This window comes from Anomaloglossus baeobatrachus (genome assembly GCF_048569485.1).
Source record: "Anomaloglossus baeobatrachus isolate aAnoBae1 chromosome 5 unlocalized genomic scaffold, aAnoBae1.hap1 SUPER_5_unloc_3, whole genome shotgun sequence".
NCBI classification, from domain to species: domain Eukaryota; kingdom Metazoa; phylum Chordata; class Amphibia; order Anura; family Aromobatidae; genus Anomaloglossus; species Anomaloglossus baeobatrachus.
Genome location: NW_027441806.1, coordinates 433365 through 457436, shown reverse-complemented (window position 1 = coordinate 457436; position 24072 = coordinate 433365). Strand labels below are relative to the sequence as shown.

The window sequence follows — 24072 nt, the reverse complement described above, 5'->3', positions numbered from 1 at the left end:
TCTCTAATCTGTAAAGCCAAATGACAGTGTACGTAGAAAGTGCAGACAACTTAGAAAATCATGGGAAGAAGAAGAATCTAATCTGTATGGTGGACCCCTAAGAGAAAGCGGAGGGTACTGATGCTGGTGACCTCCTAGATTCTTAGTTTGGTGCCGTGTTCTCCAGGTGAATAAAGATTGATTGTTCTCAGTGGGAGAAACAAAATAATAATCTTTTAGTTGATGAAAAGACCTCAGTAGTCTGGAAAGCTTGCTTTGTAATATCATTTATTTCATTTTTGTTCACAATTAAAAGGCATCATAACTACAAGATTCAGTGACAGACATACCATGGTGCAGCCACATTGGGGCCCTGAGGGCCGGAAAACACATGGGAATTTCCTTTGTCAGTGGCAGCTTTAATACTAACAGGAAAAGCAGGGGCCAAGATCAGCTGAATGCATATGATTATGTTGAGCTGACATGGGCCCCTTCCCTCACCTGTTAGGGACGTGCAGGAGACAGGGATCACAAAGACAGGGATCGCCGAACAGTGTGTTGTCTTCCTGGCGCTCGAGTTCGGCACATCGCTGATCGGGTTGACAGATTACTGGGAGGGGCTGGGGAGGACCCAGCGGTCATTGTACACATTGGCACAAATGACAAAGTTAGAGGTAGGTGAAAGGTCCTTAAAGATGATTTCAGGGAATTAGGTTGTAAGCTTAAAGCATGGACCTCAAAGGTGGTATTTTCGGAAATACTACCTGTGCCACGAGCCACACCAGAGAGGTAAAGAGAGATCAGGGAGGTTAACAGGTGGCTCAGGAATTGGTGTAGGAAAGAGGGTTTTGGGTTCCTGGAGAATTGGGCCGACTTTTCAGTTGGCTACAGATTCTATGCTAGGGATGGGCTGCATCTTAATGGGGAAGGTGCAGCTCTGCTGGGGCAGAAAATGGCTAGAAGGTTGGAGGAGTGTTTAAACTAGGAATGGGGGGCGAGGGTATTCACTTTATAGAAGGGGAATGTAGTGCAGATAGTGACCAGGGCACAAGTAATGAAATTGGGGGTGGTACGGGGGGAAGGGTTAGGACAGTTAATACAGTAAGCAGGAATACAGGTACAGAGTCATACGTAACGTGCATGTACACTAATGCCCGAAGCCTCACAAATAAGGTGGAGTAATTAGAATTAATATTGTTGGAAGAAAATTATGATATAGTGGGGATATCAGAGACATGGCTGGATGAGAGCTATGACTGGGCTGTTAATTTACAGGGTTATAGCCTATTCAGGAATGACCGTACAAATAAGCGAGGGGGAGGTGTGTGTCTATATGTAAAATCATCCTTAAAACCCATCCTGCGTGACAACATATGTGAGGGTACTGAGAATGTAGAGTCCCTATGGGTGGAGATAAGGGGGGGAGAATGAATAATAAAATACTGATAGGGGTGTGTTATAAGACGCCGAATATTATGGAAGAGTTAGAGAATCTCCTCATAAAGCAAATTGATAAAGCAGCGAGTCTCGGAGAGGTAATTATTATGGGGGACTTTAACTATCCTGATATAAATTGGGGAACAGAAACTTGCAGTTCCAGCAAAGGAAATAGATTTTTGATAACAATGAAAGATAATTACCTTTCACAAATGGTACAGGACCCCACAAGAGGGGGAGCACTACTAGACCTTGTACTAACCAATAGGCCAGACCGCATATCAAATATACAAGTTGGGGGTTACTTGGGGAATAGTGATCACAAAATAATAGGTTTTCATGTATTTTTTAGTAAGATGTCTAGTAGAGGGGCTACAAGGACACTAAACTTCAGGAAAGCAAATTTTAAACGGTTGAGAGATGATCTTAGTGCAATAAACTGGGATGATGTACTAAGTAATAAAAGTACACAAAGCAAATGGGAGACTTTTATGAGCATCCTGAATAGGGCTTGTGCAGAAAATATAACCTATGGGAACAAACATGCTAGAAATAGGAGGAAACCCCTATGGCTAAATAGAGCTGTAAGGGAAGCAATAAAAGAAAAACAGAAAGCCTTAAAAGAATTAAAGAGGGTAGGTAGTGATGAGGCATTATATAATTATAGAAAATTAAATAAAATATGTAAAAAGCAAATTAAGTTAGCTAAGTTTGAGACAGAGAGACTCATTGCGAGAGAAAGTAAAAATAATCCTAAAATATTCTTTAACTACATAAACAGTAAAAAACTGAAAAGCGATAGTGTTGGCCCCCTTAAAAATAGTCTTGGTGAAATGGTGGAAGGGGATGAGGGTAAAGCCAACCTGCTGAATGACTTTTTTTCTACGGTTTTTATACAAGAAAATGCCATGGCAGATGACATGACCAGTGATACCATAAATTCACCCTTGAATATTACCTGCTTAACCCAGCAGGAAGTACGCCGCCGCCTCGAAATCACTAAGGTTGACAAATCTCCGGGCCCGGATGGCATACACCCCAGAGTACTACAGGAATTGAGTTCTGTGATAGATAGACCATTATTTTTAATCTTCTCAGATTCCTTAATAACAGGGTCGGTACCGCAGGACTGGCGCATAGCAAATGTGGTGCCAATATTCAAAAAGGGGACAAAAACTGAGCCGGGAAATTATAGGCCGGTAAGTTTAACCTCTACGGTTGGTAAAATCCTTGAGGGTTTCTTGAGAGATGCTATACTGGAGTATCTCAAGAAAAATAACCTTATGACAGAGTATCAACATGGGTTTATGAGGGATCGATCCTGTCAAACTAATTTGATCAGCTTCTATGAAGAGGTAAGTTCAAGCCTGGACCAGGGAAATGCAGTGGATGTTGTGTATATGGACTTTTCAAAAGCTTTCGATACGGTGCCACACAAAAGGTTGGTACATAAAATGAGAATAATGGGGATAGGGGAAAATATGTGTAACTGGGTTAAAAACTGGCTAAGTGATAGGAAACAAACGGTGGTTATTAATGGTACGTACTCGGACTGGGTCTCAGTTCATAGTGGGGTACCACAGGGGTCAGTATTGGGCCCGCTTCTTTTCAACATATTTATAAATGACCTTGTTGGGGGCATGCGGAGTAGAATTTCAATATTTGCAGATGATACTAAACTCTGCAGGGTAATCAATACAGAGGAGGATAATTTTATATTACAGGGAGATTTATGTAAATTGGAGGATTGGGCTGAGAAGTGGCAATTGAAGTTTAATGTAGATAAATGTAAGGTCATGCACTTGGGTAGAGGAAATAACATTTATGATTATGTACTTAATTGTAGAACACTGGGTAAAACAGACACAGAAAAAGACTTGGGTGTATGGGTGGATGGTAAACTTCACTTTAGTGGACAGTGTCAGGCAGCTGCTGCCAGGGCTAATAAAATAATGGGATGTATTAAAAGAGGTATAAGTGTTCATGAAAAAAATATAGTTCTACCTCTGTACAAATCACTAGTACGACCGCACTTAGAATACTGTGTACAATTCTGGTCACCGATATATAAGAAGGACATAGCTGAACTGGAGAGGGTGCAGAGAAGAGCGACCAAGATTATTAGAGGAATGGGGGGGCTGCAATACCAAGACAGGTTATTAAACTTGGGGTTATTTAGTTTGGAAAAACGAAGGCTTAGGGGGGATCTAATTACAATGTATAAATATATGAGGGGACAGTACAGAGACCTTTCCAAAGATCTTTTTACACCTAGGCCTGCGACTGGAACACGGGGGCATCCGCTACGTCTTGAGGAAAGAAGGTTTAATCATAATCACAGACGAGGATTCTTTACTGTACGAGCAGTGAGACTATGGAACTCTCTGCCGCATGGTGTTGTAATGAGTGATTCACTACTAACATTTAAGCAGAGCCTGGATGCCTTTCTTGAAAAATGTAATATTACCAGTTATGTATATTAGATTTTATGACAGGGTATTGATCCAGGGAACTAGTCTGATTGCCGGATGTGGAGTCAGGAAGGACATTTTTTCCCCATTGGAACTTGTTTGCCACATTGGGTTTTTTTTTTTCTTTTTTTTTTTTTTTGCCTTCCTCTGGATCAACATGTTAGGCTACGAGTTGAACTAGATGGACTTAGAGTCTCCCTTCAACCTTAAAAACTATGAAACTAGGAGGGAGGATTCATCACCTCTGCAAAAGCCGCGCAGAGGATGTCTGTGTCTTAGAGCTAGAAAGGAGTCTCCACCCACCAGCTACATCTGCAGCAGAGCAGATAGGCCGCTGTATAACAGACAAGGCCCCTACCTCCCATCATGGCTGAGTTGCCCCCCTTGCCCCCCAGGAGGAGGGGAGGCTGCACCATAAGAGGAGATGGAAGTGCAGGCTCCAGAGAGAAGACTTAAATGTCAATTGTCCAAAGTAAACACACACTTCAAAACTGATCAAAACAACAACCTGAGCACCATAATGTTCAGGTATGAAGTGAGAAGCGGATACATCGCAAATTTTTTAAAAGTACAAAACTTTATTAATGCAACTTCATAAACATTTAAAAACAGGGAAAACCCACAAAGTGGAGCACATCATCCCCAATTGATAACCCTCAAAAATATATGAATAAATTCACAGGCATATGTCACTGTATACAGCCATTGTTGGTTGGCAACGGAGACAGTGTATATTTATTTGTTTATTTATTTATGGGACACGTATAAACCCAATCATTTTATTACAACATCGCCACCATGCCAGCCAACAAATGGCAGCCCAGTTATGAATGAATATAATTGAATACAGTTACTTTTAGAGATACTAGCAGTCTGTTGTCAATGCTTTTTCACGATGCAGAATTTCTACATAAGGAATTCTGTATGACTAATCAGCTTTCCGTATCTATAGCTGCAACTAGATAATATTGGGGCTATAGCATCCACCGATCAATAACATACAATATGTAATATAACTGTCCACAGTGTGCATGAAAAATACTGATTCACAGTGGTACTGGTTTCTGCCTTGATGGGAGGATGGTACAGCCCTCCAATGCTGACAGCCATGCGGCAGGCAACTGAAAACAGACGGTAATAGATATATATGTGACGCCCTGGATCCCAGGTGTCACAGGTAATTACATCAACCACATACACACACACCCCCATTCCCTGTGAGGTCACACACATGGCACCCGAAAGGGAGACCTGATTCCTCCCTCAGGGCTAGTAGAGCACACCAGGTGGGCGGAGTCAGGTGGAAAGGCACGCCCACCGAGGAGACTACTGTCCTGGGGCAGGAAGTTCAAACAGATAAGTTTTGAGTTGACAGTGAGTGGTAGTGGAGCAGCTGTCAGGGACCCGGGTAGGAGCCTGGGCCCCTTTGGAAACATCAGGCAGGCAGACGTTGGTGGCCGTCTGCAGGAGTACCGGTACAGCAACCGGCGGAACCGTACGGACCGGGCCTGGGTTGGAGCCCACCGATCCCGAACCGGGGAGTAAACCGTGTACCGGAGCACCAGAAACCGGGTACTCAGACCCCGTCCTAGCTTAGAAGCCACTGAGTATAGGCAAATTAACTGATTGCTGGCTGGACCTCACGGGTTCATCCACACCCAAAGTCCCGAAAGAAGGCAAAAGCCCACCAAGACCGGGTGAGCGCCACCGCCAAGGGCCAAACACCCGACGGGCCAGCGCCTGCGGGCAACTGAGGGCTCCTCCGGCCACCACTGCTCAGGCAGGGGGGCCGAAACACAACATCCAGAGGTGCAAGGGAAAAGGGGCCACCATCAACCCCACAGGGGACATCAGCAGCCAGCCGCGGGAACCGACCACATCCGAACTTTGATTTACCAGTGACTCTGAGTGTGAATCAATCGTGAGTACACAAGTGCCATCCGGGCACGACACTACACCGCGGCACAGCACCCTGCACCCCGACAACAACATCAGCGCTCCAGTCCCCGACCGCTCCGGGGCCCCAGGACATACCGCCCCTACCCTCGGAGGGGCTAAAATCTAGGCTGCAGCCGCGATACCGAACCCGGATGAGCCCGCCTTCACCCCAGCCGCAGCGGTGGTGCATCCCGTCACCACGACCCGTGGGTGGCGTCACGACCCGTTGGACGACAGCGCGGCCCTCCCCGGCTGCGCGCCTCGTCCCACACCACCACCACCACCCCGCTACTTCTCCCCTCTAACAGAGCGACGTGGCCCCACGGTCCAGAGGCGCTCGTGCCACCAACAACCCAAGCCCGGACCTTGAGCAGCTCGGCCCGAGCAAGCGGAGGAAGCGGCCGGCCCCTCTCAGGGCGGTACACATCCCATATGTACTATAAGTCTAGATAAATGCGTACTAGCTGTCAACAATAACGCATATTCATAATAACCTGGACATCACACTGAATAGTGCAGGATAAAGAACAATATACCTTAAGAGAGGGTCACCTGGGTGAGCTCTCCACCACCCCTGACGTCGTGTTCGCCTTGCTTCTTCAAAAGGGGCGTGTCAGGGTGGGGAGATGTCTGGGTATTTAAGATAGTAGAGCAGCCAATGGCAGAGGCGATTTAGACAAGCCTCCGAAAACGCCCCTGTCACATGACACTAGTGACGTCGGCGCATGGGGCGGTCGCCGCCTGCCTTTGTTAAATAACTTCCTTAGATGCGCGCGCTAGGACACAGCGTGACACACAATGACTACGTGAGGCGCGCATCAGGAAGTGTAAGGAGCGGAGACCGGCGCATATGCACCACCAGCGGGCTGGGACTTAGTGTGAATATATACCAAGCAAGGCACACTCACTGCACAGCAATGTTAACGATAATTAGGAATAAGCATCCTCAAAACGACTAAACAGGGGTCTGTACGTTGGTGTGTATGTGTATGTGTATATATATATATATATATATATATATATATATATATATATATATAATCTCTATCTATGTGCATTGCACTCCACATTCTCCAGTGCAGATAGTGTTTACAAACTGTTTAAATAGAAAAGCAATGCATTTCAATATATACATTAATATTTATGTATCTTGATGCTTATATGCATCATTGTTTAATGCCAACAGTTCATAAATATTTGGACAGAGAAGCAATACATTTCAAACACAAGGGGATCACATTAGTGATCCACTAATATGCTAATTTACTAACAACGATATCTTCCAAAAGGAAACACTATTTGTTAAGGGATGTGTCTAAAACAATCCTAACATACAGACAAATAAGACACTGCAGAAAATTGATTTTACCGGAAGAAAATTCCCCCCCATAACAATCCTAAAGATAACCCTATCTGGTAATGATATTAAAATACATAGTATCATAGTATCATAGTTTTTAAGGTTGAAGGGAGACTCTAAGTCCATCTAGTTCAACCCGTAGCCTAACATGTTGATCCAGAGGAAGGCAAAAAAAACCCCAATGTGGCAAACAAGTTCCAATGGGGAAAAATTTCCTTCCTGACTCCACATCCGGCAATCAGACTGGTTCCCTGGATCAATACCCTGTCATAAAATCTAATATACATAACTGGTAATATTAAATTTTTCAAGAAAGGCATCCAGGCTCTGCTTAAATTTTAGTAGTGAATCACTCATTACAACATCATGCGGCAGAGAGTTCCATAGTCTCACTGCTCGTACAGTAAAGAATCCTCGTCTGTGATTATGATTAAACCTTCTTTCCTCAAGACGTAGCGGATGCCCCCGTGTTCCAGTCGCAGGCCTAGGTGTAAAAAGATCTTTGGAAAGGTCTCTGTACTGTCCCCTCATATATTTATACATTGTGATTAGATCCCCCCTAAGCCTTTGTTTTTCCAGACTAAATAACCCCAGGTTTAATAACCTGTCTTGGTATTGCAGCCCACCCATTCCTCTAATAATCTTGGTGGCTCTTCTCTGCACCCTCTCCAGTTCAGCTATGTCCTTCTTATATATCGGTGACCAGAATTGTACACAGTATTCTACATCCTATTGAATCCAGGTTCTTGTCGCTTTTCCGCAGTGTCCATCTTGTATCAAGCTAGATCTTGTTGCTCGCAGATTGGAATAAATTGCTGGAAACAAAGTCCCACATAACCGCCCATTGGACAGCTCATCTAGGACTAAAAAGAGCAAAGAATTAAAATCACAAAAGCAACCCAAACTAAAAACCATACCCACCCATAAAAGAAAACCCTATTATTTGACAAAGAGGGGACTAAATCTTATATAAAGTACCTCCTAAACAGACCCCAACTATAGAAAAGAACCAAAGCCTTCATTCTCATTTTATCCTTGTGGGGCCAAAGACCCCAACCTGTAGCTCCATCTACACTCTAATCTAGCCAAGGCTTGACCAAGATCCCCTCCCCTGGGCCCAAGATGAATCTGGTCTATGACACGGAACTTCAAACCATTCGGATTGCAATCATGGTACTTTTTGAAATGCCTCGGTATCGTTTTTAATAGAGATGGATCTTTTATTGTATGGGCATTTCTAATGTCTTTGAGGTGTTCCAAAGCTCTAACTTTGAACTCCCGTGTCGTAAGGCCAACATATATCTTGGCCCAGGGGCATTCCGCCTGGTATATCACGCCACTTGACGAACAGTTACGTGTCTACCAAATGCCAAACGTACGTGTGCCGTCATGATTTTTGAAGAATTTAGTCTTGATACAATTTCCGCAGGCCTTACAAAGGCCACACGGAAAGAAACCATTCAACGGATTGGAGACTTCTTTGTTTTTGATTTTTTGACGGGCCTCATAGTGACTGTGCACAAGAATATCACGCAAATTGCGGAAACGTCTTGCCACCATTGAAGGTTTTGAAGAAATATAGTTGTTTAAAAGCGGGTCCGTTTGCAGGACACTCCAATGTTTTTCTAGAATGGCCTTTAAATTCCTCCACTATGAGTTGTACGTTGTTATTACTCTAGTCATATCAGGCCTTGCCTTGGATCTGTCTATGGGGGCAAAGAGGAAATCATTTCTATTGCTATCTCTTGCACATTTATAGCCATTTTTGACACTCCTCTTGCTGTATCCACGTTTGATGAATCTTCGGGTGATATCTTTTGATTGAGACTCAAAATTTGCATCGCTGGAACATATCCTTTTGGCCCTTAGAAATTGTCCTATAGGGATCCCATGTATAAGAGAGGGCAGATGGGAGGAGGTGGCATGCAACAAAGAATTTGTTGCAGTCGGTTTACGAAACATATCTGTTTGTATAAAACCGTCATCCAATACCTCAATTTGGAGGTCAAGAAACTCCAAACGTCTGTCGTATTTGTAAGTGAGTTTGATGTTTAATTAGTTTTTGTTGAGCTCACTCATAAACTCAACTAGATCCCGTTCTGATCCAGACCACAGAAACCAAATATCGTCAATGTAACGCATCCATTCCTGAACTCCCGACACCGCTGGTATAATATCGCCTAAAAAAAGATGGCGCTCCCAAAAACCTAAAAATAAATTGGCATACGAAGGGGCACATGAGGCCCCAATCGCTGTGCCTTGTAACTGTAAATAAACCCTTTTGTTAAAAGTAAAAAAATTGTGATATAAAACAAATTCCAAAAGCGTCAATAGGAGTTCAGAAATGGATGCGTCGACATTGCTGGTCTGTAAAAACCATTTTGTAGCCCGGAGTCCATCGGCATGTTTGATTGATGTATGTAAAGCTTCCACGTCTGCTGTCACCATGATCATCTCCCTCTCCACCTGAATGTGACTTATTCTCCACAACGCGGAAGTGGTGTCCTGAATGTATGATGGTAAAGTTGCCACAATGGGCTTCAGAAAGTGATCGATGGTGACAGAGACGAGTTCGCACAGACTGCCATTACCCGATATTATAGGTCGCCCCGGGGGGGTCCCTGGGGTCTTTGTATCTGATCCCAAAGATCGATCCATAAAGTCGGCAGACATGGGTGGAGCTTCCTAATGAGATCTAAAAAATTTTTTGGGATTGTTCCATCCTCAAAAGCCCTCTCCAAAATGGAAACCAATTTGCTTTGGTACTGAGCAGACGGATTGGTGGATAGTTGTTTATAGCACTTGCCGTCATTTAATAATCTAAGCTTGTTTTTCATACAAAGCTGACGGCCAGACAACTAGATTTCCGCCTTTGTCGGCTGGTTTAAAGAAAACATTTTATAGTTGACTGAGATCTTGAAGTGCTTCTTTTTCAACTTTACTCAAATTAGGTTTTGACGTAAATCCATCCAATCGCATCCGCTCAATATCTCTACAAACCAGTTTCGTGAACAACTCCACCGCTGGGCACAAACTAAGTGATGAAAAAGTTTTGGACTTGTACATAAGGTGCATAGGAAACTTACTTGTAGGAGTGGTGTCACTTTCTCTTGCTAGAGATTCCAATGTCTCCAATGCTTCCCTCTCAACCGATGTATTAAATAATTCACCCCCACTAGATTTATGGTGTAGCCGGCGTAGGATCAGCTTGCGGGAAAATGAATGGATCTCTTTCACCGCCGTGAATTTATCTATAGGTTGAGAGGGAGAGAAAGTGAGACAGCAGTCCTGAACTTGCCAAACTTTTGAAGCTTGATCACCGAACAATCAAGCGTTTCATGTCAAATAGCCAACAGTGTCGCAAGAAGCGTGTTGTGCAAAAAAGGCACAAAATAACTGCTCATGAATTGAGGAAAATCAAGTGTGAAGCTGCCAAGATGCCATTTGCCACCAGTTTGGCCATATTTCAGAGCTGCAATGTTACTGGAGTATCAAAAAGCACAAGGTGTGCCATACTCAGGGACATGGCCAAGGTAAGGAAGGCTGAAAAACCACCACCTTTGAACAAGAAACAGAAGATAAAACGTCAAGACTGGGCCAAGAAATATCTTAAGACTGATTTTTCAATGGTTTTATGGACTGATGAAATGAGAGTGACTCTTGATGGGCCAGAGGCTGGATCAGTAAGGGGCAGAGAGCTCCACTCCGACTCAGACGCCAGCAAGGTGGAGGGGGGGTATTGGAATGGGCTGGAATTTTCAAAGATTAATTTGTGGGACCTTTTCGGGTTGAGGATGGAGTGAAGCTCAACTCCTAGACCTACTGCCAGTTTCTGGAAGACAACTTCTTCAAGCAGTGGCATAGAAGAAGTCGGTATCGTTCAAGAAAAACATGATTTTCATGCAGGACAATGCTCCATCACATGCATCCAACTACTCCACAGCGTGGCTGGCCAGTAATGGTCTAAAAGATGAAAAAATAATGACATGGCCCCCTTGTTCACCTGATCTGAACCTCATAGAGAACCTGTGGTCCATCATATAATGTAAGATCTACAGGGAGGGAAAACAGTACACCTCTTGGAACAGTGTCTGGGAGGCTGTGGTGGCTGCTGCACGCAATGTTGATCGTAAACAGATCAAGCAAATGACAGAATCTATGGATGGTCGGCTGCTGAGTGTCATCGAATGTCTATATTGGTCACTAATTTTTTGGGATTTTGTTTTTGCATGTCAGAAATGTTTATTTCTAAATTTTGTGCAGTTATATTGGTTTACCTGGTGAATATAAACAAGTGAGATGGGAATATATTTGGGTTTTATTACGTTGCCTAATAATTCTGCACAGTAATAGTTACCTGCATAAACAGATATCCTCCTAAGATAGCCAAATCTAAAAAAACCCACTCCAACTTCCAAAAATATTTAAACTTTGATATGAGTTTTTTGAGTTGATTGATAATAAAAAAAATCCTAAAATACAACTTGCCTAATAATTCTGCACACAGGGTATAGGTGAATACATACATATAAAGAAGACTCCTACTCTCTTTTTTGATGGAGTGTGTATGTGCATGTAATGTAGTGTGTGTATTTATATACTCACCTACCGCCGCTCTTCTACTCTCTTGAGTGACATCACCGCTCTCCAGTATCTCGGGTCACACTACACTCTGAGCCAGAAGTCTTTTACAATTAAAGCCTATAGAGCCTCTTTCTGTTTCTCCATAGACTTACATTGTAAGTCACTTTTAGGTCCAGCAGAGCACAGTGTGACCTGGAGGTACTGGAATGTGGTGACGTCACTAAGAAGAGGAGCAGAACAGCGCTGAACACCAGAGATGAGGAAGACCAGTGATGTCACTGAGAAGAGGAGCAGAACAGCGCTGGACACCAGAGATACGAGAGAGTGGTGACGTCACTGAGAAGAGGAGCAGAACAGTGCTGGACACCAGAAATACGAGAGAGTGGTGACGTCACTGAGAAGAGGAGCAGAACAGCGCTGGTCACCAGAGATAAGGAAGAGCAGTGACGTCACTGAGAAGAGGAGCAGAACAGCGCTGAACACCAGAGATAAGGAAGACCAGTGATGTCACTGAGAAGAGGAGCAGAACAGCGCTGGACACCAGAGATACGAGAGAGTGGTGACGTCACTGAGAAGAGGAGCAGAACAGCGCTGGACACCAGAGATACGGGAGAGCAGTGATGTCACTGAGAAGAGGAGCAGAACAGCGCTGGACACCAGAAATACGAGAGAGTGGTGACGTCACTGAGAAGAGGAGCAGAACAGCGCTGGTCACCAGAGATAAGGAAGAGCAGTGACGTCACTGAGAAGAGGAGCAGAACAGCGCTGGATACCAGAGAGAACAACAGTGACTTCACTAAGAAGAGGAGCAGAACAGTGCTGGACACCGGAGAGAGCGGTGGTGATGTCACTGAGAGGAGTAGCAGAACGGAGCTGGCCACCAGAGAGAGCAGCGGTAGGTGAGTATATTATGACACTTCATGCATAAACACACATTCCATCAGTAAACAACTTAGTGGGGGCTTCTTTAATCAGGTCTATGGTGCGGCTGTTTTTTTGTTGTATTTCCTCTTCTTCTCTGCTGTAACCACCTGTCATATAGAGCTGCTTAAAAGGATCTTGCCAGCGGATACATGTCACCCGTGGATCAAGCAGCTTGTATCAGACATCACATCTGTACAACTACTACAACTGATGCGGCTCAGTCCCAGACATCTATTAAAGTGGGTTTTTTTTTCTCTGAATCTCCGCAGTGTTTTAGGGTAACAAACCCCTGGCTGAGATCATACAGCCACTGCCTGGTACAGGCTGCCACTGCCTGGTACAGGCTGCCACAGCGCATGGGTCTCAGCTGGCAGGTTCCGTATAAAGGAGTTGTCTGAAATAATACATTTACTGTAAAGACATTGTCTGGCAAAAGGATCTAATAGGGGTTCAATTTTGTAAAACTAATTAAATTATTCACACCTGCAGTCACCCTCCTGGATCCAGCGCTGCTGTCCTGTAGTCTGTGACATAATTATGTCACTGTTCTACCAGACACAGGACCGCTGCAGCCTGTGATAGACTGCAGCGGTCAGGTGACTTGAACTGCAGGCATCACAAGCTGCAGTGGTCCTATGTCTGATAGAACAGTGACATAATTAATGCTGGCACTGAGCACAGGACGGCCGGCGCTGGATCCAGGAGGTGACAGCAGGGGAACACAATTTGTTTTGTTATTTTTACAGAATCTGGCCTCCAGGTAATGACCTTTGTCTGGACAATCCCTTTAATAAACTATAAATCCTCATCTTTGTTGCACCTGACAGCTCTAGTGTTACATTCCCTGATGCTTCTGTTTACAATGGCTGCAGACATCACAGCGCAAGTGTCTCTCATGTGACCGCTGCAGACAATCACTGGCTTCAGACTCTTGAGCTGTATACCACTGACAAGCTGCAAACCACACACAGTATACGGCTGTGCCATCTCCAGCCAATGTAAATAGAAGCATTGGAGACAGCGCTGAAGCTGCAGCAGATAGGAGGGCGGCAGGACTGGTCTGTGTTATATTCAGATGGTGAATATGGAGCTTCTTTATTGTTTAGATTTGATAGTTGTGTCCTAGAATAGTAATAAACACTACAATCTATATGTTTACATAATTTTGTTACCATATGAAGGTGGGGGGGCAAAAAGATTTCTTGCACAAGGACCCACTACAGTCTGTGTCCGCCCCTTGACAAGATTCTTATTGTTTCTCCCACTGAGAGCAATGAATCCATCTTCCTAAAATCTCGGCATCTTATTGATGGATCTTCCTTCTCTCCCTTCTGATGAATGTGCTGATAGGGGCGTTTATATCCAAAGTTCAGCACAGGGTAAGGGTACCTTCACACTTTAGCGATGCAGCAGCGATCCGACCAGCGATCTGACCTGGTCAGGATCGCTGCTGCATCGCTACATGGTCGCTGGTGAGCTGTCAAACAGGCAGATCTCACCAGCGACCAGTGAACAGCCCCCAGCCAGCAGCGACGTGCAAGCGACGCTGCGCTTGCACGGAGCCGGCGTCTGGAAGCTGCGGACACTGGTAACTAAGATAAACATCGGGTATGGTTACCCGATGTTTACATTAGTTACCAGCGCACACCGCTTAGCTGTGTGTGCAGGGAGCAGGGAGCCGCACACACTGAGCGCTGGCTCCTTGCTCTCCTAGCTACAGTACACATCGGGTTAATTAACCCAATGTGTACAGCAGCTACATGTGCAGAGAGCCGGAGCCGGCAGCACAGGCAGCGTGAGAGCTGCGGAGGCTGGTAACTAAGGTAAATATCGGGTAACCACCTTGGTTACCCGATGTGTATCTTAGTTACCAGCCTCCGCAGCTGCCAGACGCCGGCTCCTGCTCCCTGCTCGCTTCATTTGTCGCTCTCTCGCTGTCACACACAGCGATCTGTGTGTCACAGCGGGAGAGCGCCTTTGAAGAAAACGAACCAGGGCTGTGTGTAACGAGCAGCGATCTCGCAGCAGGGGCCAGATCGCTGCTCAGTGTCACACACAGCGAGATCGCTAATGAGGTCACTGCTGCGTCACAAAAAGCGTGACTCAGCAGCGATCTCGGCAGCGAGCTCGCTGTGTGTGAAGCACCCCTAACTGTACCATGATAGGGGTTAGGATTATCCCACAGTGGGTAAATGGAGGCCGAGCAGCCCACCCACATGATTTCCAAAATTTAACTTCTTCACCCCTGGGCGATTTTTTTTTAAATAAGCATAGACATATCAGGGATTATTTTTTGCAGGATGAGTTGTACTTTTGAATTACAGTATTCATTTATCATATAGTGTACTGTGAAATAGTGGAAAAATTCCAAGTGCAGTGAAATTGCAAAAAGTTAGGGGAATTACACAATGTTTTTTTATTTACCATGTTCACTATATGTTCACATGTATAGCCTCTGATGGTGAGGATAGGCTTGTGCTGGGAGGAAGCTGCCAGATGTAACGCCACGGAGACTTGGTACTGTGATAGTTGACCCCAGTGGTCGGCGATTGTATTCTGACAGTCACTGATGTGGTCGTGTGCAGACCAGACGGCTGGTGTATGCAGGTGCAGTGGATATGGCTAATAAAATAGGTGCAGTAGCTACAACAGGCACAGCTGGTATAGACAGATGTAGCAACTACAGTGGGCACAGCGTTTACTAGGAAACAGACATCTGTTATCACGCACAGCATGAGACTCAGAAAACAGAACAGGAACTGACAACTAGCAACACGTCTCTAACGATAGACCACGTTGCCCAGGCACCTCCCATAGGGGAGGATGCCTTGAATACCTAGTGCCTCTCAGCTGTAGGTTGTGACTTGTGAGGCACTTCCGGGTAAGGGCACTTTGGCCCTTTAAGAATATATAAGCATGCTCTAAGCGCACTCCCAGGAGACCTTAAACGGGGAAAGGCTGCGGGGGCACTGCGGGGACACTGGTAATGGCATTACAAGCTATTTTTATAAATTATATCCTTAAATTTGTATATATTATCGTCAATAATTTTCCTTCTTGGCAGATGACTGTACCAGGAGAACAGAGGCACAACTGACATCTTCAATTTTAAAATCAGATGACCTTGATATCACACAAGATAGAACTGAAGTGAATGCCACTATTCAAGATATGCCATCATCACTTCACAGCAAAAATCTATCATCTGATTCTTTTAAACAAGTCCTATGTTCTGAATCATCACAGACTATTAAGAAAAATAAATATCACAAAAGCAGCATTACAAATCAAAGTGATTTTACAGCAAAGAAGCCATTTTCAACTTCAGAAAATCAAAAAAATAGTAAAAAAGTTCACATAGGGGAGAAAAGATTTTCTTCAGAATCTGTTAGTTTCCAGAAAACTCACACAGGGGAGAAGCCATTTTCATGTTCAGAATGTGGGAAATGTTTTAACTGGAAAACAAATCTTGCTAAGCATCAGAGAACTCACACAGGTGAGAAACCTTATTCATGTTCAGAATGTGGGAAATGTTTTAGCCGAAAATTACATCTTGTTTCACATCAAAGAACTCACACAGGTGAGAAGCCATATTCATGTCCAGAATGTGGAAAATGTTTTACCCAAAATTCAAGTCTTGCTACACATCGGAGAACTCACACAGGCGAGAAGCCTTTTTCATGTTCAGAATGTGGGAGATTTTTTAACCGAAAATTACATCTTGTTTCACATCAAAGAACTCACACAGGTGAGAAGCCATATTCATGTCCAGAATGTGGAAAATGTTTTACCCAAAATTCAAGTCTTGCTACACATCGGATAACTCACACAGGCGAGAAGCCTTTTTCATGTTTAGAATGTGGGAAATGTTTTGCACAGAAATCAACTCTTGTTATACACCAGAGAACTCACACAAGGGAGAAGCCTTTTTCATGTTCAGAATGTGGGAGATTTTTTAACCGAAAATTACATCTTGTTTCACATCAAAGAACTCACACAGGTGAGAAGCCATATTCATGTCCAGAATGTGGAAAATGTTTTACCCAAAATTCAAGTCTTGCTACACATCGGAGAACTCACACAGGCGAGAAGCCTTTTTCATGTTCAGAATGTGGGAGATTTTTTAACCGAAAATTACATCTTGTTTCACATCAAAGAACTCACACAGGTGAGAAGCCATATTCATGTCCAGAATGTGGAAAATGTTTTACCCAAAATTCAAGTCTTGCTACACATCGGATAACTCACACAGGCGAGAAGCCTTTTTCATGTTTAGAATGTGGGAAATGTTTTGCACAGAAATCAACTCTTGTTATACACCAGAGAACTCACACAAGGGAGAAGCCTTTTTCATGTTCAGAATGTGGGAGATTTTTTAAGCGAAAGGTACATCTTATTTCACATCAGAGAATTCACACAGGGGAGAAGCCTTTTTCATGTTCAGAATGTGGGAAATGTTTTACACATAAATTGCATTTTATTACACATCAGAGAACTCACACCGGTGAGAAGCCATATTCATGTTCAGAATGTGGGATATCTTTTAACCGAAAATCATGTCTTGGAAAACACAAAAGAATTCACACAGGGGAGAAACCCTTGACATGTTTAGAATGAGGGAAATATTTAACACACAAATGGGTTATTTTTGAACATCACAAAACTCACAAAGGTAGAAGCTATTATCATACCTAGAAAAAGTGAAATCTTTTACTTGCAAATTATAATTTGTTGCCCACTAAGAGAAATTTACATGGGCTACTCAAAGCCTTTTGGAAGTAGTGTTAATTAAACCATTTAATGCAAGTTGTTTTTTTTTTACCTCCCTACTATCTCTTCTCTTTTGTGTTGGTGAAGTGATTCTCTGTTTTATTCAAAATGTCTCTCTGCTGACCGTTGCTGTTCCTCCTGCAGATTTACGCCGCCCCCCCAACGCTGAATTTCATATCTCAGGACGCCGCCCCTGGGCGCCTGTGGTCCCGCGCATGCGCTGTGCGACTGCAGCGGGACTGTGCACTGTGTGCACGTGTGACCGCTGGTGACATTTTGCGCAGGCACGAGGTTATGGGCGGCGCTGTGAGTGTCATCAGCAAGTGCCGCCCATAACCTCGTGACCGCATTTTCCCCTCTTCCTCCAGCGTTCTGCGCAAGCGCTTGCTGGCCAGATGACCCGACGTCACCTCTTTCCCATCTTGCCCTGCTGCAGGGTAAGATGGGAAGGAGGTGATGTCAGGTCATTTGGCCGGCGAGCGCTTGCGCAGAATGCTGGAGGCCGTGGGGGAAAGCGCATCCACGAGATTATGGACGGGCACTTGCGATGCAATCACAGCGCCGCCCATAATCTCGTGCTTGTGACACACATCACCAGCGATCCTGGCGTGGGCGGCACCTCGGGCACAGTGGGCGGCGTCCTGATGGATGAAATGGAGCGTGGGGGGATGGCGTCAATGTGCTGGAGGAACAGCAACGGTCAGCAGAGAGCCCGCCCCCATGGACGATTTACAAAATTTACATAGCAAAAGGTACAAGTTTATAAAGTATTTAATTTGGTTTAAAAGGGGCCACAAAAAGTACAGGAACCTGCTAGAATGCAGCCCACGAACTGCAGAGGGGGAAACTCTTAGGTTTCAAGCTAAATTTCTGATGACCGGTTCCCTTTAAAGGGGTCTTAATTTTATATAGTTTTTTAAACTCCCCGTTGGAAAATCTGAAGTTGTCATACGTGATAAAATGGGAGCAAGAGCTATCTTTTACATTCTTCCCTCAACAATGGTGGGTGCCACGGAATGGACTTATAGGACCTCAGCTTGTATAAATCACCTAGGACAAATTATATTAAATATACAGGGTGGTATCTGTTTCCAGGCAAATTGGCTCACATGTTCCCTGATTATTCCCTTTTCTGTTGGACAGCCTGTCTTCAGAAAGGCACGCTGGGGCATGTATGGTGGTCCTGTCCTAAAGCTATGGTATTTTGGCTTTGGGAGCAGGTGTTTGATCTAATTTCATCTGTAACTAGTCTTCCTGTAATTATGGATGATCTACTGGCAATTCTGAATATAGGACTTGATAACTTCCCTGAAAATGTGAAAACGGTTATTGCTGATATACTTACCTCGGCCAGACGATGTCAGGCTATAAAGTGGAAACTCCCTTCAGTTCCCTCGGTTGAGGAGCTTGTCAGGAAAATTAATACTCCATTTTCATTATGAATTTACACTTGTCCATAACATAGAGAAGAGAAAACAAATTCAGAGAAATTGGGGCATTTGGGCATTTTTTTCATATTCTATTTGTCCTATGGATTTTGATCTATATGTATTTGTATTATTAATTCCTATGTATAGAATTGACCGGATTGGTGTTCTTTCCCTCTCCCCTCGCTTTTTATTTTTTTCTTATTTATCCTTATACCATGTTGCTTTGAGGTGGCTGTTAAAACTATCGTAGTGTTACACCTATTGTGATATGTATTGATTGTTGTTATGTGAAAAATTTAAATAAATATATATTGAAAAAAAAAATCACATGGGAAGAAACTATAAATATGAAAAACTGAACAAGAAAACAAAAAAGAGACAGTAAAAGTAAAGAATAAATGGAAAGCTTGTTAGAAGTTACGTTAGAATTATAATACATATAGTTAGTAATAGACGTCTGTTTTCTAAAAATCAAATAAATAGCAATATTCCATGTGTATTTATCATTTCACATTTATATATTTATACATTCACTATATGGAGTATATATGTATTGCAAACCTCCCCCAAAATACCCACCATTCCTCCTCCCTCTTCTTCCTAACTCCCAATCTCAGTGATCTGCCATTCATTACAGTTAAGGGTGCTTTACTGCGATATCACTAACGATTTATCGTCGACGTCACGGTGTTTGTGATGCAGATCCGGCGTCGTTAGCGACATCGCAGCATGTGACGCGTACAAGCGACCTTAAACGATCGCAAAAGAGACAAAAATCATTGGTTTTGGAGAGGTCGTCCCAAAACCAACTATCGTTGTCTGCTTAGTAGCGATGTTGTCCCCCGTTCCTGCGGCATCACACATCGCTATGTGTGACACCGCGGGAGTGACGAACATCTCCTTACCTCCGTCCACTGGCAATGCGGAAGGAAGGAGGTGGGCGGGAAGTTACGTCCCGCTCATCTCCGCCCCTTCGAAAAATAAGAAAAGATTGTGCACCGCACTGCTTACCTATGCTGGAGGTAGTGTGGTATTTCTGTCCCAAACACAGTTCAGTATGGAGTTGCCTTGATTATATCCATTAGATTTTCAGATGTCACAGAAAAACATTTTTTCTCATCTTGATGGATCCAACAAAGTCCATTACCGAGGTGCTATTGCCCAGTTTAAACAAGTATATCCATAGAACAATGAGAGACAGGGCAGCACTCACCGATAAACTAGGACTATTTTATTTTTTAATGCTGACAGGTGAGACGGACATGAGGGAATGCAGGGAGGGGAGCACGAGGACGACGGTACCGTTTCGCACCACTAGGGGTGCTTTCACGGGTCCATACCATACCCGTGAAAGCACCCCTAGTGGTGCGAAACGGTACCGTCGTCCTCGTGCTCCCCTCCCTGCATTCCCTCATGTCCGTCTCACCTGTCAGCATTAAAAAATAAAATAGTCCTAGTTTATCGGTGAGTGCTTCCCTGTCTCTCATTGTTCTATGGATATCTCCGCCCCTTCGTTTCGACGGCCGCTTAGTGACGTCGCTGTGACGCCGAACGCACCTCCCCCTTGAAGGAGGGATTGTTTGGCGGTCACAGCGACGTCGCTGCACAGGTATGTGTGTGTGACGCTGCTGTAGCGATAATGTTCACTACGGCATCGATCACCACATATCAGCCGTACGACGGGGGCTGGTGCTATCGCGCTCGACATCGCCAGCAAATGCTAGCAATGTCGAAGCGTGTAAAGCACCCTTTACTTTCAGCGCACATTCTCCATGTCTGAACAATGTCTGTAACTTCTCTATACTACAATAATAAACATGTTTATATTACAAATTACTATTTCCATCGACCTGTTCCCTCATTATGGCATTAAATATCTTGGATACAATACTATTATTACTGCAATTTGTCACTGACTTTGTTAATCACGTTTTGTCGGAGTCGTCTGAATCAATCTAAATGTTATCAATTTATATGTAAGAAACAATAATCGTCCTATCGCAGTTTTCCCGCGTGTGTCCAGTGTCAGTTCTATATTCCCTTATTATAAAACCTTGGCGTCTCCGACCAATCCTGCTGAATATGATTTTACAATCGTAATAACTTTACTCCAATAAAGTATTTATAATCCGCAGCCTGTGTGTAAGATCCGCAACTTCCGCTCAGCACTTCCCACCTTTGTCCTCTGTACGTATGCCGACCTTGTGGAGGAACAGAGGGGTCATATATCCCCTATGGATGATTTATAGATCTGAGAGTCTACAATGTCCACTAGAGATAAAGATCTGACCCCTTCAAGGATCCTTGTCTATTGATTGTCAGTAACGGCCCAATATCCCTTTCCCATTTAAGCATAATAACAAGAGGATAATTATTATTATTATTTATTTATAGAGCCCCATTGATTCCATGGTGCTGTACAAGAGAAGGGGTTACATACAGAATACATATCCAAGCTACAATAGAGAGACTGGTACAGAGGGAAGAGGACCCTGCCCTTGTGAGCTTACATTCTATAGGATTTTGGGGAGGAGACAATAGATGGGGTGTTGGTTGGGCAGCGGCGGCTCCGCACGCTCGTGAGGCGTCAGCTCCACACGTTTGTGAGGTGGCGGCTCCACATGGTGGTGAGGCAGTAGCTGTGGTGGTGGTGAAGTAGTGGGGTCATTGGAGATTATAGGTATTCCTGAACAGAGGAGTTTTCAAGTTCCGTTTGAAGCTTGCAAGTGTTGCAGAGATTAGTTCAGAGATATATGACGGAGACAGATTATGGATGGCTTTGTAGGTCAGTGTTAGTAGTTTGAATTGGATACGGTGGAAGATTGGGAGCCAATGGAGGGATTTGCAGAGGGGAGAAGCGGGGTGGTATTGAGAGAGATAGAGCAGTCGGGCATCAGAATTAAGGATGGCTGGAGAGGGCAACATGGTTAGCAGCGAGGCCACGGAGGAGGATGTTGCAGTAATCCAGGCGGGAGATTATGAGGGCATTCACTAGCATTTTTTGTAGATTGGGAATTGAGGAAGGGACGGATTCTAGAAATGTTTTTGAGTTGAAGATGGCAGGAGGTGGTGAGGGATTGGATGTGTGGTATAAAGGACAAGGCAGAGTTAAAGATTACTCCGAGGCAGCGAACTTTGGATACTGGGGAGAGCATGATGTTATTTATTGTACTAGATAGATCAGGTAGAGAGTGTAGGTGAGATGGAGGAAATATGATTAGTTCAGTTTTGGCCACATTGAGCTTTAGGAAGCGAGAGGAGAAGGAGCATATAGCAGATAGACACCCTGGGATTCTGGACAACAGAGATATGACATCTGGACCAGAGAGGTAGATCTGGGTGTCATCGGCATATAGGTGGTACTGGAAGCCATGGGACTTTGAGTTGTCCCAGGCCAAATGTATAATTTTCCACATATTTGGATAACGGCACTTGATAAAGTCCAGAAATCTCACCAGACATTCTCCGTGAATTAGATATGGTGCTCAGTCCATAGTAATACACTGCACACACTTTGTCTTTGCTTTGCAAGTAAAAGAATTATATTTATTTAGGAGAAATCATAAATTTTAACACTATCAATTCCTACATTTCGGCACAAGGAGCCGTGTTCACGAGGTCGCTTGGAAAAGAAATATAAAGGCTATGTGCCCACGCTGCGGAAAATGCGTGGATTTTGCCGCGGATTTCTCGCTGAAAAGCCGCGGATTTTCCAGAAATCTGCAGCTCAGCTACTCCCCAGCCATTTCTATGGCATTTGGGATATGCTGTGCCCACGCTGCGGATTTTTCCGCAGCGGAAATCGTGCGGATTTTCGTGCGGAAAAATCTGCAGCATGTCAATTATTGTTGCGGATTTCTCCGCAGGGTCCCATATACTTACCTGCCTTGATAGACACCTGAGTCACTTTCTCCGTCCGGTGTACAGCAGCGCGGTGGATCCAGCCAGGTACAGGAAGGAAGAGGTGGGCGGGGCCTGCACGACCTCCGGTCATGTGACAGCCGGAGCTAGTGCAGGCCCGCCCACCTCCAGCACAGTGCACCAGACAAGACGCTGACAGTGACCCGGCCGCCAGAAAGCGAGGTGCTGCATGATGGAGGTAAGTATGAGCACCCCGATCACTGCAGCACTTGTTCTGCATTGAGGATGCAGTGCCGAAGCCATGGCACTGTATCCTCAATGCAGAATGTCCGCACCATATCCGCACAACATTCCGCTGTATATCCGCAGCATTGAAACAGAGAAAGTTCTGTGGCGGATTTCTGGGAGCTCCTGCGGAATGTCTTGCGGATATAACTGGAGGACACTGTCCCCGTGGGCACATAGCCAAACAGTATCTAAATACATATTTACAGATATATACAATAAATACAGTATATTCTTAGGGTAAACATCTTTCTTTGGATCAGCATTTTTCAAAATTATGAGAATAATCTCCCAATCTGGAAACATAATATACATTGAATATTATATTGAAAATTTACACTTAGTATAAATAATACGAGATGTACATATGGCAGTATAAGAATATCAAATTTTGCACATGAAACTGTTAGTAATATTAGTAAATACATACAAGTTGCATTAGGTTTAAATAGGTTAGGAAGGAGGATGAGGGTAGAGGAAAAGGTATTGATAGCCTATGTAAGGCAGTTATGTACTACCTGTTAAAGGGGTGGTTCACCCATATTTTTTATTGTCTAGTTTGATATTATATTGAGAAACAATGTTTCTCTCAAATACCTTGTGTTGGCAATAGTGCCTGTGAGAGGCGCTATTGCAGACCGCTGCTCCCCGTCCAGTGACATACCCGTCCAATGCTGCCACGTCACATCCGTGCAGCCGGCTACATTCTTCCAGACTCTGAGCTGTGAGCGGGGTTTCACTGCTGTCACAGCCCATTTGCTCCCCTCTCCCTCCACCCTCACAGCACAGAGCGTCTCCTGCTCCCCCCTCCCTCCTCGCAGAACCCTGCAAGCAAGAGACGCGCTGAGCTGTGAGGGAGGAAGAGCAGGGAGCAGATGGGCTCAGAATGCAGGCGGCAGTACGGATGTGACGTGGCAGCACTTGACGGGTACGTCACTGGACGGGGAACAGCGGTCTGCAATAGCGCCTCTCACAGGCACTATTGACAATACAAGGTATTTGAGAGAAACATTGTTTCTCAATATAATATCGA

At 44.3% G+C, this 24072-nt stretch overlaps 1 protein-coding gene across 1 annotated transcript in view; it reads left to right on the top strand.

Annotated features, from left to right (window-relative positions):
- The window catches only part of LOC142259155 (uncharacterized), a 118875-nt gene that overhangs the window by 631 nt on the left and 94172 nt on the right, over positions 1–24072 (top strand). Inside the window, exon 3 of the mRNA XM_075331660.1 lies at positions 15758–17224. Coding sequence (XP_075187775.1) covers positions 15865–17224 — 1360 coding nt within the window. The 5' untranslated portion in view covers positions 15758–15864. The remainder of the gene's footprint in view (positions 1–15757; positions 17225–24072) is intronic.